Below are 13,961 nucleotides of genomic sequence, written 5' to 3' on the forward strand. Positions count from 1 at the left end.
TTTTTTTTTTTTTTTTTTGCAGTTTTTGGCCGGGGCAAGGGTTGAAGGCCACCTCTGCCATATAGGGCCAGCGCCCTACTCCTTTGAGCCACAGGTGCCGCCCCCTCCCTTTTTTTTTTTGAGACAGAGTTTCCCTTTGTTGCCCTTGGTGGAGTGCTGTGGCATCACAGCTCACAGCAACCTCCAACTCCTGGGCTTAGGGGATTCTCTTGCCTCAGCCTCCCAAGTCGCTGGGACTACAGGTACGGGCCACAATGCTTGGCTATTTTTTTATTGCATTTTGGCTGGGGCTGGGTTCGAACCTACCACCTTTTGTATATGGGGCCAGCGCCCTGCCCACTGAACCACAGGTGCCACCCTAAGATTAGGCTTTTAAGGAACTTTAAAGACACCTTTCCCTACCATAAACTTTTTGTAATAGTTATGTACTTAACCTTTATTTAGAGTTTGCTTTCTAGATACACTGGTCTCTAGTGTTAAAAAAAGCCTCTTTACATTGTAGTTTAGAAAATTTAAAATATTTAAGGAAAAAAAACCCATACTTATAATCCCATTAGTACATGTTAGCACTTTGTGTGTCTCAGTTATTTTTGATACATGATTTATTATATAAGTACAGTGCTTTCATTTTTATATATTAATATAGTTTGTAGTTCTGATTTGCTACAACGGTTTTATATTTCATATTTATACTTTGCTTTCCCAATTTCAGATCAGATTTTTTCTTCTTCTTCTTCTTCTTTTTTTTTTGCAATTTTTAGCTGGGCCAGGTTTGAACCCACTACCTCCGTTATATGCGGCCAGTGCCCTACACCTTGAGCCACAGGCACTGCCCCCTAAGATGTTTTCTTAATGTGAAAAGAAGCATAATTCTAGGGTTCCACATGCTTCATCAGAGATATTTTAGACATTTTCATATCTCAGTTTTGTTGATTTTGGTCCCTGCAGGAAGCTTTGGAGCCTGAACAACATGGGGGAGATAATTTGCTTGTCTTTTTTTTTTTTTGGAGACACACTTTCACTTTGTTGCCCTTGGTAAAGTGCTGTGGTGTCATAGCTCACAGCAACCTCAATCTCTTGCACTATAGCAATTCCTTTACCTCAGTTTCCCAAGTAGCCGGGAGTATAGGTACCTCCTACAATGCCCTGCTATTTTTTAGAGATGTGGTCTGGCTCTTGCTCAGGTTGGTCTTGAACCTGTGAGCTTAGGGCAATCTGCCTGCCTCGGCCTCCCTAAGTGCTAAGATTATAGACATGAGCCACCGTGCCTAGCTTTGTTTGTTTTAGTTAAGTAGTAATACATCTACTACTTTAAATTGAGTTAAAACTGGTTTTGTATGAGGAAAGAAATAAAAGGCATGTGTGATCCCCAAAGTCAAGCCCTCTAATTGGAAACATAAAGGAGGGCTATTACTCTCAGTGGCATATAGCCCTACAGAGATCTTCAATGTATTTTTCTTATAGGGGAAAACAGAACACACTCAGAAAAGAATAATTAAAAAGATAAACAAGGCCCGTGGCGGCTGTGGCTCAAAGGAGTAGGGCGCAGGCCCCATATGCCGGAGGTGGCAGGTTCAAATGCAGCCCTGGCCAAAAACTGCAAAAAAAAAAAAAAGACAAACAAGTTTAGGTGTGGTGGCTCACATCTATAATTCTAGCACTGTGGAAGGCCAAGGCAGGTGGATTGCCTGAGCTCACAAGTTTGAGACCAGTCTGAGCCAGAGAGAGACCTCATCTCTTAAAAAAAAATAGCTGGGTATTGTGGCAGGTACATGTAGTTCCAGCTATTTGGGAGGCTGAAGCAAGAGAATCGCCTGAGCCCAGGAGTTTGAGGTTGCTGTGATCTGTGTCACCACCGCACTCTACCAAGGGTGACATAGTGAGACTCGTCTCAAAAAAAAAAAAAAAAAGTTTCCATGGAAATTCTGAGGTGAAGGTCACTGAACTGTACTTATTTAAGAAAGGTGGTTAGGACATAGTAGCATCACAAAGTTATCTTATCACTTACCTCTGAACATACGAAAGAAATTATCATGGGAGGCCAAGGCAGGAGGATTGCTTGAGCTCATAAGTTCAAGACCAGTTGAACTAAGCATAACCCAGTTTCTACTACAAATAGAAAATTAGCCAGGTGTGTTGGCAACTGTCTGTATTGCTAGCCACTCAGGGGGTTGAGGTAGGAGGATTGAGTGAGCCATAGCAGTTTGAGGTTACAGAGTGACATTCTCTCAAAAATAAAGGAAATTATCAGTATGTCCTGACTTGAAAGATTTTATGTGGTACTAATCAAATTGCATACTTGCGCTCCATGCTAGCATTGAGGATTTATTTCCCCTTACATCAGGTTGTTATTTTTGGAAGATACTGAATGATAAAACCTAAAACACAGATTTAGGTAATTTTGAATAGCCATAGGTCCGATTTCAACTGAAATAGCAAGGGAAAAGCATTAATACCTCACAGAATTACAAGTTTTTATAGATGCTTTGGATAAGCACTAGACATGTGGAAGTATTTTTTAAATTTTAAAAAATTAATCTGGCAACTTTTTTCACCTGCAGAACATTATTTCTGTGGGTGAATTAAAGACATTAGGGAATATCTAAGATGATGTTGAATTATGTTTTATAATTGTTATAGGTCATTTATCATGTGGATAGGATTTCTGTGTTTATCTTTGGTTAGTGAAATATAGATTTCCAATTCTTTAGTGTCACGTTATTTTATGTCTCATTAAATTATCATTAATAGCTGTGTACGATCGAATGCGAGCAGATCAGAAGAAATTTGGTAAAGCTTCATGGGCAGCAGCTGCTGAGCGTATGGAAAAACTCCAGTATGCAGTTTCTAAGGAGACTTTGCAGATGATGAGAGCTAAAGAGATCTGCTTGGAACAGAGGAAGCATGCACTGAAGGAAGAGGTAATAGAAACCATCAGAAAAATACGCACAATCAGAACAAGTTTTAAGATTTGCCATTTTTGTGTTTATATAAAACTGGCTTTTTTTGATTCTACAGGCAATGCTTAATTGTGCACTGTTTTCATAGAATGGGAACACTTATGTTAGGGCCTACAACTTGAGTTGCCACTACGAAGCACATTATGCATTACATATTTCACAGCATCCCAATGCAGCAGTAGGCAGCACTTCACTGTTGAAACAAGAAGAGGCCAATGTCAGAACTTTATAGTTACTTTTAAGTTTTTTACTGTAAAAGTAAACTTCCTGAGCACTGTCATTTTGTTACAAATGTTTTTAACATGCTCATAGCATTGCATTTTGGAATTTCCCTTTGTATTCCTTCTGGAACAAGGCCAGATTAATGGAGGTTCAATTTTTCTTCTCTTGTGTACATTTTTTTTTTTTTTAAAGAGATGAAGTCTTGACTTGGTGCCTGTGGCTCAAGTGGCTAAGGCGCCAGCAACATACACCTAAGGTGGCAGGTTTGAATCCAGCCCGGGCCCGCCAAACAACAATGATTTGCTTGAGCCCAGGAGTTGGAGGTTGCTGTGAGCTGTGATGCCACAGCACTCTATCCAGGGGGACAGCTTGAGGCTCCAACTCAGGAAACAAACAAACAAACAAGAGATGAAGTCTTGTGTTGCATAGGCTGGTCTTGAACTCCTTGCCTAAAACTCTCCTCTCACCTCTACCTTCTAAACTGCTGGGATTACTGGTGTGAGCCACTGTGCCCAACCTATGTTAGTTATTTTAAAAGAGCAATTATACCTCAAAGATTAGGTAAAAATACCATTAATTTGATTCATCATTAGATTTGTTATACTTCATAACCCAAACTCTGTTTTTAAAGCTACTTTATTGAGATGTAACCATGTCCCATACATTTTACCCATTTATATAGTACAATTTTCAATGGTTTTTAGTATATTAACACTGACAAGTATCACCACAGTACTTTTATCACCTCCAGACTAAACCTGTGACCATTAATTGTCACTGTCTCCACCCCCTGCTCTAGACAACCACTAGCTCTTTTGTCTCTATAGATTTACTATTTTGGACATTTCATATAAATGGAGTCATATAATATGTGGTCATTTTGGCTTTTTAAATTTACCATGATGTCTTTAAGTTTCATCCATTTTGTAGCATGCATCACTACTTAGTTTCGTAATGGTATTTACAAAGGATGTTTCTTTTTCCTTTATTTTTATTTATTTATTTATTTATGAGACAGAGTCTCAGGTTGTCCCCCTGGGTAGAGTGCTGTGGCATCACAGCTCACAGCAACCTCCAACTCCTGGGCTTAAGTGAATCTCTTGCCTCCGCCTCCTAAGTAGCTGGGACTATAGGCACCTGCCACAACGCCCAGCTTTTTTTTGGTTGCAGCCATCATTGTTTGGCGGGCCGGACTGGATTCCAACCCACTAGCTCAGGTGTATGTGACTGGTGCCTTAGCCATTTGAGCCACAGGTGCTAAGCCTTTTTTTTTTTTTTTTTTAAGACAGAATCTATGTCACCCTCTGTAGAGTGCTATGCATCATAGCTCACAGCAACCTCAAACTCTTGGGTTTAAGCAATTCTCTTGCCTCAGCCTGCCAAGTAGCTGGGACTATAGGTACCCACCACAACGTCCAGCTATTTTTTTGTTGTAGTTGTCATTATTGTTTAGCAGGCCGGGGCCAGGTTTGACCACACCAGCCCCGGTGTTTGTGGCCAGCGCCCTACTCAACAAACTACAGGCACTGAGGCTGCAAAGGGTATTTCGTTGTGTGCTTATACCACATTTCATCAATTTATCAGATGAAAATTTGGGTTATTTCTTTCAGCGTTTGGATATTATAAACAATAATGCTGTGAACATTATGTAGAAGTTATTAATTACATGGACATATGTTGTCATTTCTTTTGATAAATACATAGGAGTAGAATTGCTGTTTAACCTTTTCAGGAACTGCCACACTGTTTTCCACCATAGCTGTAACCACTTTATGTTTCCACTAGCCACGTAGGAGGGTTAGAAGTTTCTCCCATAATTCTTCTACATCTTTACCAGTGCTTTTCTCACTGCCTTTTTGATTATAACTGTCCCAGTGGGTGTGATGTGGTAGCTCATTGAGATTTTGATTTGCATTTCCCTGGTGACAGTGGTGTTTGGTATCTTTTCACGTGCTTTTTGGCTACTTACATAACTTTTTTGGAGAAATGTCTGTTCAGATCCTTTAGACATATTTTTAACTTAAGCTCTTTTCTGTTATTATGCTTTTTCTTTTAGAGATGGAATCTCATTGTTTGGCTCAGGCTAGCCTCCACCTCGTATCTGTACTCAAGCGAGCCACTTGAACCCAAACCTCCTGAGTAACTAGGCTACAGGCATATACCACTCTGCCCAGCTTTTAACTTCTATCTTTTTATTACTAATTTTAAGCATTCCATATATATTTTATTTCAATTTTTTTTTTTTTTTTTTTTTGAGACAGAGCCTCAAGCTGTCCCCCTGGGTAGAGTGCTATGGCATCACAAGCTCACAGCAACCTCCAACTCCTGGGCTCAAGGGAGTTTCCTGCCTCCACCTCCCAAGTAGCTGGGATTACAGGTGTCTGCCACAACACCCGGGTATTTTTTGGTTGCAGCCGTCATTGTTGTTTGGTGGGCCTGGGCTGCATTTGAACCTGCCAGCTCAGGTGTACATGGCTGGCGCCTTAGCCACTTGAGCCACAGGCGCTGAGCCTCCATATATATTTTAGACAAACGTTTCATTATATGATTTGTAGATATTCACACCCATTTTCTGTGTTATCCATTAGTCACTAACAAAGAATAAACTGTCTTATCTCTTTTATTAGTACAGCTTTGTCTAAATTACATTGCTTTATAAAACTTTTTTTTGGCTTAGATAATATACCAGTATCATCTTCATTGGCATTTTAAAGGTGCTTCTGCCTATCTGCCCTTGTTGAAAAAATAGCAAGGTAGGCTCGGCACCCATAGCATAGTAGTTATAGCCCCAGCCCCACATACACTGAGGCCAAGGGGTTCGAACCCAGCCCAGGCCTGCTAAACAATGACAACCGCAACGAAAAAATAGCCAGGCATTAATGGCAGGTGTCTGTAGTCCCAGCTACTTGGAAGGCTAAGGCAAGAGAATCGCTTAAGCCCAAGAATTTGAGGTTGCTGTGAGCTGTGACACCACGACACTCTACTGAAGGCAATATAATGAGATTGTCTCAAAAAAAGATAGTGGGGTTAACCTATAGGGCATCATATTTATCTACAAAGGAATATTTTTTTGTTAGTGGATTTTAAATCCCAATTTCATTTTCCCTTTACTTCTTGTTACTATTAGAAGTTAAATAATTAGAATGGTTTATCCTTGAAATCAAAGATTTCAGGCCCATCTCTTGTTTCCTAGAGGCATTTCTACTGCACTCTGCTGTTTTTTTTTTTGTTTTTTTTTTTTGAGAGGTTTTTTTAGTTTTGTTTTTCTTTTTTAAGACTTTTATTTATTTACTTTTTGTTGTTGTTGCAGTTCGGCTGGGGTCTTGTTTGAACCCACCACCCTCAGTATATGGGGCTTGCACCCTACTCACTGAGCCACTGGCACTGCCTGCAGTCTCCTTTGTAAATTGGTTTGCTCCCTAATATTACTAGGTGCCTGTAATTTTCTTAAATTATGGAACTTAAACTTAAAATCCAGTCCTATTATTACCTGTGATACCAGCTTCATTGTCATCATACTGGCTACCATTGTCATTCAAACCTGGCTGACATTGAGTTGTTCTGACAATATCTGGCACCTGAAAGAACTGAGGACAGTAAGATGTCTGAGAACTTGCTAGAGCAGGAGTTTTGCTTTTAATTGGCAGAGAAAGGAACAGGTTGAAATGAACTCTGAGATTTTGAGATGATTGTGGGTGAGAGGAAGGGGTCATTTTCCCTGGGGCCATCTTATTAAGGTAACAGTTTGTTTGTTTTTTTAATATTCTGGATTGTGTTTGAATTTGTCAAAGAATTTGTTAGACATTTTTGCATGATTTGTGCTTTACAGGTATTAAGTTGTGTCTCTGTGATGTTGCACTGCACCATTTTGTGAGTGTTGACTTCATATGCCCACATTACACATGAGAAACAGAGCAAATATGAATTAGGTAGCTCATCAAAAACAAATGCTTTGCCTATAAAGGCCTGGCAATGTAGTACTACCCTGTGAATTAAATTATGGGCAGTCTTGATCTTAGAAATACTTTTAGTTTATTTTGCAAACAGGAAAATTCTTCCCAGTGAGAAAAATGGAACATGTGAAAGGCCATGCTTCATTGAAAGCATCAGTTATTGCTAAGCAGTATAGTGGATTAATTTTTAAAATGGAAAGGTGGTTATTGATTTGGTTAGATGATCAAAATAATAGCAACATTGCTACTACCATACCATTGATACAAATATTGTATTAGATGAATATTAACCTTTAGTGTTTTTTTGAAATTTCTGTTATCTAAACTTCTTATGAGAGTTTGTTTATTTGTTTGTTTTGAGACAAAGTCTCACTGTGTTGCACTTGGTAAAGTGCCATGGCGCCACAGCTCACAGCAACCTCAGACTCTTAGGCTTAAGCGATTCTCTTGCCTCAGACTCCCAAGTAGCTGGGACTACAGGCCACCGCCACAATGCCCAGGTATTTTTGTTGCAGTTGTTGTTTAGCAGCCCTGGGCTGGGTTCCATCCTGCCTCCCCAGGTGCATGTGGCCAGTGTACTTAACCTCTGAGCGATGGGCGCCAAGCAGAGTTTGTTTTTATGTTCTATTTGTTTGAATTAAAAGAATGAACATAATAGTTTCTGGAACTTACTATTACAACTCTGGGACTTTTTTTTTTTTTTTTTTGAGACAGAGTTTCATTATGTCACCTTCAGTAGAGCTCTGTGGCATCATAGCTCACGGCAACCTCAAACTCTTGGGCTAAAGCAATTCTCTTGCCTCAGCCTCCCAAGTAACTGGGACTACAGGTTCCTGCCACAACGCCTGGCTATTTTTTTTATTATAGTTGTTTAGTAGGCCCAGGCCAGGTTCGAACCTGCCAGTGCCAGTGTATGTGGCCAGCTCCCTAAACACTGAGCTGCGGGTGCTGAGCCAAAATGTAGTTAACATTAAATGGAAAAACTAAGGACTAACAATGGCATCTGACAAAAATTTAGGTCATGTTTTCCTACAGATGGATTGAGAGATTAGGTGTGACATTAAAGAGATATGAAAAATTTCACAAGATTTCTGGAATTTGGAATCCCAGTTAATTCCGTCATTTTGTATTGTCTATATTTGTGCAGATTAGTGTGGCAACCTGTATTTATTCTCAGGCTTGTTTGATACTGTCATGTTCTTTCTTAATACCTTTCCCATGTGCCAGGGCTCATTTTGATTGATAACTTGCCCTTAATGTTACATTCCCTTGTTGTGTCTGTTGTTTTTATGACTTCTTTAGGACTCCTGACTTGGTTTCTTGTTTACATATTCTATTCTCTATACTCAAACACATTCTCTATGCCTCAAACAATGGTGTGAGGCAGATGAGTATTTATTGAAGGAATGGATCAACCCACAGATAGATAGATACTGTTTTTGTAGTAGCTCCTTAATGTCAGTAGAAATTTAGCACAGTAGTGTGAAAGGCAGGACAGGGATGTCATTAGTTTGTTCACTTTGCTTTCTATCTGGTTTCATGATACAATACAGTAAAAATAGCTATATGTGAAAACTAACATGTTTTCACTAATTTCACCACAAAGATCAGTTAGCAGCAATAAGAATTCATTGACTTCGCCACTGTGAACTGTCCAAGACTGCCAGTCAAGTATTTCTCTGGTATTGTAGGGTCTCAGATGATACCTCACAAAGCTTACAAAAAATACTCTGGTTGAGCGGCGCCTGTGGCTCAAGGAGTAGGGTGCCGGCCCCATATACTGGGGGTGGCAGGTTCAGGCCCAGCCCCAGCCAAAACTGCAAAAATAAATAAATAACACTCTGGTTTTCCTCCTTGTTAGTAGTCATAGCTTAGGAAGCCACTTAAGGCCAAGTGTTCCACCATTGCTGCTAGGGCTTCCAGGGCACACTGATACGTATGCCAGGGCTCTCCTGAAGCATCTTAAGCCTGAACCTTTTAAACTGGAAAAACACTGGTGGTATGTTCCTGGAAGTAGTGTTTTTGAGGAATGCTTACTAGGAAAGTATTCATGGTGTACTAAATTTACCTGTACTCCACTTCTTATAGATTTCTGAAAAGCCATACCTGCAGCTTCTTGCAGCTGCCTTTTTATAGAGAGCCAGATGGAAATTCTAACAAATAAATTGGTTAGGAACCAATATCTGAAGCATACTTTCCCCCTGCGTGTTTCTTTAAGATTCTCAGCAAAAATTTTTCCTCTCTTGAGGACCAAAACAGCCAACTAGATAAACCTCATTTAAGACCATCCATAGCTCAACTTTGTGAGCTATGTACAGAAATTTCTGAATCCCACTTTAGGATCTTGATTTCAATTACTTAAAGATAATAGTGACCATTCCTGTAGATTGCAAGGATTTCCATCTTAAAGCAGTTCTGCCCTGTTCAGGGTATATACACTCATCTCACTCTCCAGTCAGCAGAACCCAGAAGCTAATAGGCTGTGAGTATGGAACAAAGCAAAGCCCCAGATGTGTGGGATTAATCAGCTCGTACTACTCTGTTGTAAATATCTGTGAATGACCCTGTTATTTTCATATATCTCATGTGAAAATAATAACTGGATGTCTTAGCATCCACTTTTGAGAGTCAAAGGGGACACTGTTAATCTTTTTTGTTGTTTTTAAGAAAAGGTGTCTTATTCAGTCATCCAGACTGGCATACAGAGGCACTTGGATACCTCACTGCATACTTGAACTCCTGGGCTCAAGCAGTCTTCTTGCCTGACTACAGATGTGAGCCACTACACCTGGCCATCATTTACGTCAGGACAATAAATAAGATGAAGAGCTACGACATAAATACTAAAAACTGTGTTAGTTTCCTTACTCTCACAACCATATGACTTGATTATTACTGTTTTTTAATTTTTTTAAGTCTAGATTTCTTTTTTTTTTTTTTTTTTTTTTTTGAGACAGAGCCTCAAGCTGTCCCCCTGGGTAGAGTGCCATGGCATTACAGCTCACAGCAACCTCCAACTCCTGGGCTCAAGCGAGTCTCTTGCCTCCGCCTCCCAAGTAGCTGGAAGCACAGGTGCCTGCCACAACGCCCGGCTATTTTTTGGTTGCAGCCGTCATTGTTGTTTGGCGGGTCCGGGCTGGGGATTCGAACCCGCCACCTTAGGTGTACGTGGCTGGCGCCTTAGCCAGTTGAGCTATAGGCGCCGAGCCAAGTCTAGATTTCTTGTCTACAGGTTTCTTCTTGAGAGCAGTTAACTTCATGGATTTATCCTATTGGATTAATATTATTTTCTAAATATAACTTGATTTTTTTTCCATGTCTCCTACCAAGAAATTTTATTTTCAATGCAGATGCAGAGTTTGCAGGGTGGTACAGAAGCCATAGCTCGACTGGATCAGTTAGAAGCTGATTACTATGATCTGCAACTTCAGTTGTATGAAGTACAGTTTGAAATCTTGAAATGTGAAGAGCTACTATTGACAGCACAACTAGAAAGCATCAAGAGACTTATCTCAGGTATGATGTGCATTAAGCATATAATTCCACAAAGGAGAGCATAGGTGAGGGAAATGCACATGGACAGCAACTATGCTTCTTCTCTTAAAATGGCAAATAATTTCATTGTCTTAAAATTTTTGAAATGGTTTTAAGGTGATGTTCAGCGTGAGTATCCAAATACTTTACATATATTCAGTGTATATATTTCCTAAGGTCACCATTTTTACTAAGAAGCCTAAGAGGTAGTGGCTTGCTTGATGTTGTGGAGGCAGTAAGTGTATTAAAAACCTGTTCTGTCCTGTTTCATAGCACATGCCCTTAACCATTACTCCTTGTGCTATGCTATAACAGAAAAGAGAGATGAAGTGGTATACTATGACACTTACGAAAGTATGGAGGCAATGCTGGAGAAGGAAGAGATGGCAGCGTCTGTATACTTACAGAGGGAAGAGCTGCAGAAACTTCAGCAGAAAGCACGCCAGTTGGAAGCAAGACGTGGACGGGTTTCAGCAAAAAAAGCATACCTCAGAAATAAAAAGGTATTTAAGTGTTCCTGTTACTGATAATTTAGTCTTTTTTTCATGGCATAGTCTTTGATCCATGTCTACTAATTCTAATCTGTTCTCTGCATATGTTTTAAAACTAAGAGGTATCTTTCATCAGGGCTTAGCCGATTTTATGAAAGACACTTAATTCTTTGAGAATTGCCCCACATTCTAACAGCCAGTAGTGATGTACTCTTTATGTATAGCAGCCCTAAAGGCAGACTCTTCTAAAAGACTGATTATGGGATCCTGTATTGATTCAGTTCCCGGCTCTTGTCTTATTTAAGGAGGGCACTAATGTATAAAGTCTTTGGACCTCAGTCTTTAAAGAATTTTAGATTGTTACTTACTTGTTTTTAATTTTGAGCACATTTCAAAATGTTCGATCATCTCATCTGTACAGAAAATACTTTTTTTGTTTGAGACAGAGCCTCAAGCTATCACCCTGGGTAGAGTACATGGCATCACAGCTCACAGCAGCCTCCACCTCCTGGGCTCAAGCGATTCTCCTGCCTCCGCCTCCCAAGTAACTGGGACTACAGGCGCCTGCCACAACACCTAGCTATTTTTTGGTTGCAGCTATCGTTTGGTGGGCCCAGGCTGGATTTTGGCTCGGTGCCTGTGGCTCAAGTGGCTAAGGCACCAGCCACATAACACCAGAACTGGTGGGGGCCTGTTCTGGTGTATGTGGCTGGCGCCTTGGCCACTTGAGCCCTAGGCACTGAGCCGAAATACATTTTTTAAAATTAGCCAAGTATGGTGGCATGTGCCTATAGTCCTAGGTACTTAGAAGGCTGAGGCTGGAGGATTGTTTAAGCTCAGGAGTTCAGGGCTGCAGTGAACTATGATCACAGACTTATGACTATGTGGTATTGATTTGCTTTAAGCTGAGATAATCAGGCTAAAGTGTTTCCTGGAATCCTCCTTGTTGTTCACCACATTCCAGGGCTTCTAATTTCTCATTCCACAGAAAATGAAAAACATTTGTTTTTTGAAATAGATAACTCTTACACGTTAATGAAACTCAGGCGAGCCTCTCTCCATAGTCTCCATAGTAAGACAGAATCCAGGATCTTTGTGTGACTTTGCCTGTTCACAGAACAGTTGCCTTGGCATGCAGAGCCATGGCTTTCACATAATTCTGTGCCTTTCCTGTTTTTACAAAACAGTGGTAATTGAAATTTGCTATTTTTTCAGGCCTGAGCCTGACGGTTCTGAGCTTGATGTTGTAGCCTGTGTCAACCAGGTAAACACTGCAGTGATTCCAGCAGGACCTAGTGTTATCTATAGAAAAAAGTTTTAGGAGAGAATGAAATATAAGTAGATTTTATAAGAGCAGACTATTTAGGTATGTTAGAAACATTTTACATATCAACTTTTAGGTATATAATGGAGTACCTTGGAAACTAGTTGGAGTTTTGTTACCTGAAAGTTTTCAAAAGCATTGTTTGAAAATATGATGCATTTCAGACTTAGTAAAAAGTGTGATTCATTTTAATTCAACAGTATGCTAGGCAGTTGTTAAGCTTGGGATACAAAGATGAGTAAGACAATCCCTGCTCCTTTGAGCCTCATGGAGAAGACAAAGTAGGTAAACAGATTAAGTTTTCTGCTGGCTAGTGACAGGGGAAGAGAAAAGAGTAAGGAAAGTCTTCTTAGAAGACATGGCACTGACTGAGTAGAAATTTGCCAGATTGATGGTATTGGGAGTTAATTCCAAAGAGAACAAAAGAGTGCTGAGCAAAGATAGTAAAGCAGAAAATAGCATGGTTTGTCCAGGTATTATACATGGTACTCTGGACTTTGTTCTGAAGATGGTATAAATTAAAAAGTTTTAAGAAAAGGGCAGCACCTGTGGCGTGAAGGAGTAGCGTGCCAGCCCCATATACCAGAGGTGGCGGGTTCAAACCCAGCCCCAGCCAAAAAAAAAGTTTTATGCAAAGGGGTAGTATGAACGGATTTAACATGTTAGAGAGATAAGCCAACATGGGCGGTGCCTGTGGTTCAGTGAGTAGGACACTGGCCCCACATACCGAGCCTCCGGCCAAACTGCAACCAAAAAACAGCTGGGCGTTGTGGCGGGCACCTGTAGTCCCAGCTACTTGGGAGGCTGAGGCAAGAGAATCACCTAAGCCCAAGAGCTGGAGGTTGCTGTGAGCTGTGCTGCCACGGTACTCTACCGAGGGTGACAAAGTGAGACTCTGTCTCTTAAAAAAAAAAAAGAAAGAAAAAGGAAGATAAGGCAACATGAAAAATAGGTTAGAGAGAAAGAGTCTCAAGTTCTGTTTGGAAGGTGTCATTATTCTCTACCTCAATAAGGTTGAGATGTTAAGAATGAACTAAGTGGCTGGGTGTATTATAAGGAATAGACAAATCTGAGAAGTAAACAGATCTGACACTTTCCAGAAGTAGAAAGTCAGTAAGATTTATTGATACCTGGTGAAGAAGAGAGGCACCCTTCTCCTGTGTCATTCTAGTTTCTGGAATAGGCATTGGGGTGGCAGTAGTGCCACTAACCAAGATGGAAGACCCAGAAGAAAAGGATATATGGGTGAGAGATGATGAGGTACATTTTAGGCTTGCATATAAGAGGCCTTGAGGCTCGGCGCCTATAGCTCAACTGGCTAAGGCCCCAGCCACGTACACCTAAGGTGGCGGGTTCGAATCCCCAGCCCGGACCCACCAAACAATGACGGCTGCAACCAAAAAATGGCCAGGCGTTGTGGCAGGCGCCTGTGGTCCCAGCTACTTGGGAGGCGGAGGCAGGAGACTCGCTTGAGCCC

The 13,961-nt window shown here is 40.6% G+C and overlaps 1 protein-coding gene across 1 annotated transcript in view; it reads left to right on the forward strand.

Moving 5' to 3' along the window:
• The window catches only part of JMY (junction mediating and regulatory protein, p53 cofactor), a 102,039-nt gene that overhangs the window by 61,054 nt on the left and 27,024 nt on the right, over window positions 1–13,961 (forward strand). The window contains exons 5-7 of the mRNA XM_003785942.3: window positions 2,752–2,921; window positions 10,486–10,651; window positions 10,985–11,172. Coding sequence (XP_003785990.1) covers window positions 2,752–2,921; window positions 10,486–10,651; window positions 10,985–11,172 — 524 coding nt within the window. The remainder of the gene's footprint in view (window positions 1–2,751; window positions 2,922–10,485; window positions 10,652–10,984; window positions 11,173–13,961) is intronic.

The sequence above is a fragment of the Otolemur garnettii genome, unplaced genomic scaffold, assembly GCF_000181295.1.
Source record: "Otolemur garnettii isolate 467f Iridium unplaced genomic scaffold, OtoGar3 scaffold00017, whole genome shotgun sequence".
Classification (NCBI taxonomy): domain Eukaryota; kingdom Metazoa; phylum Chordata; class Mammalia; order Primates; family Galagidae; genus Otolemur; species Otolemur garnettii.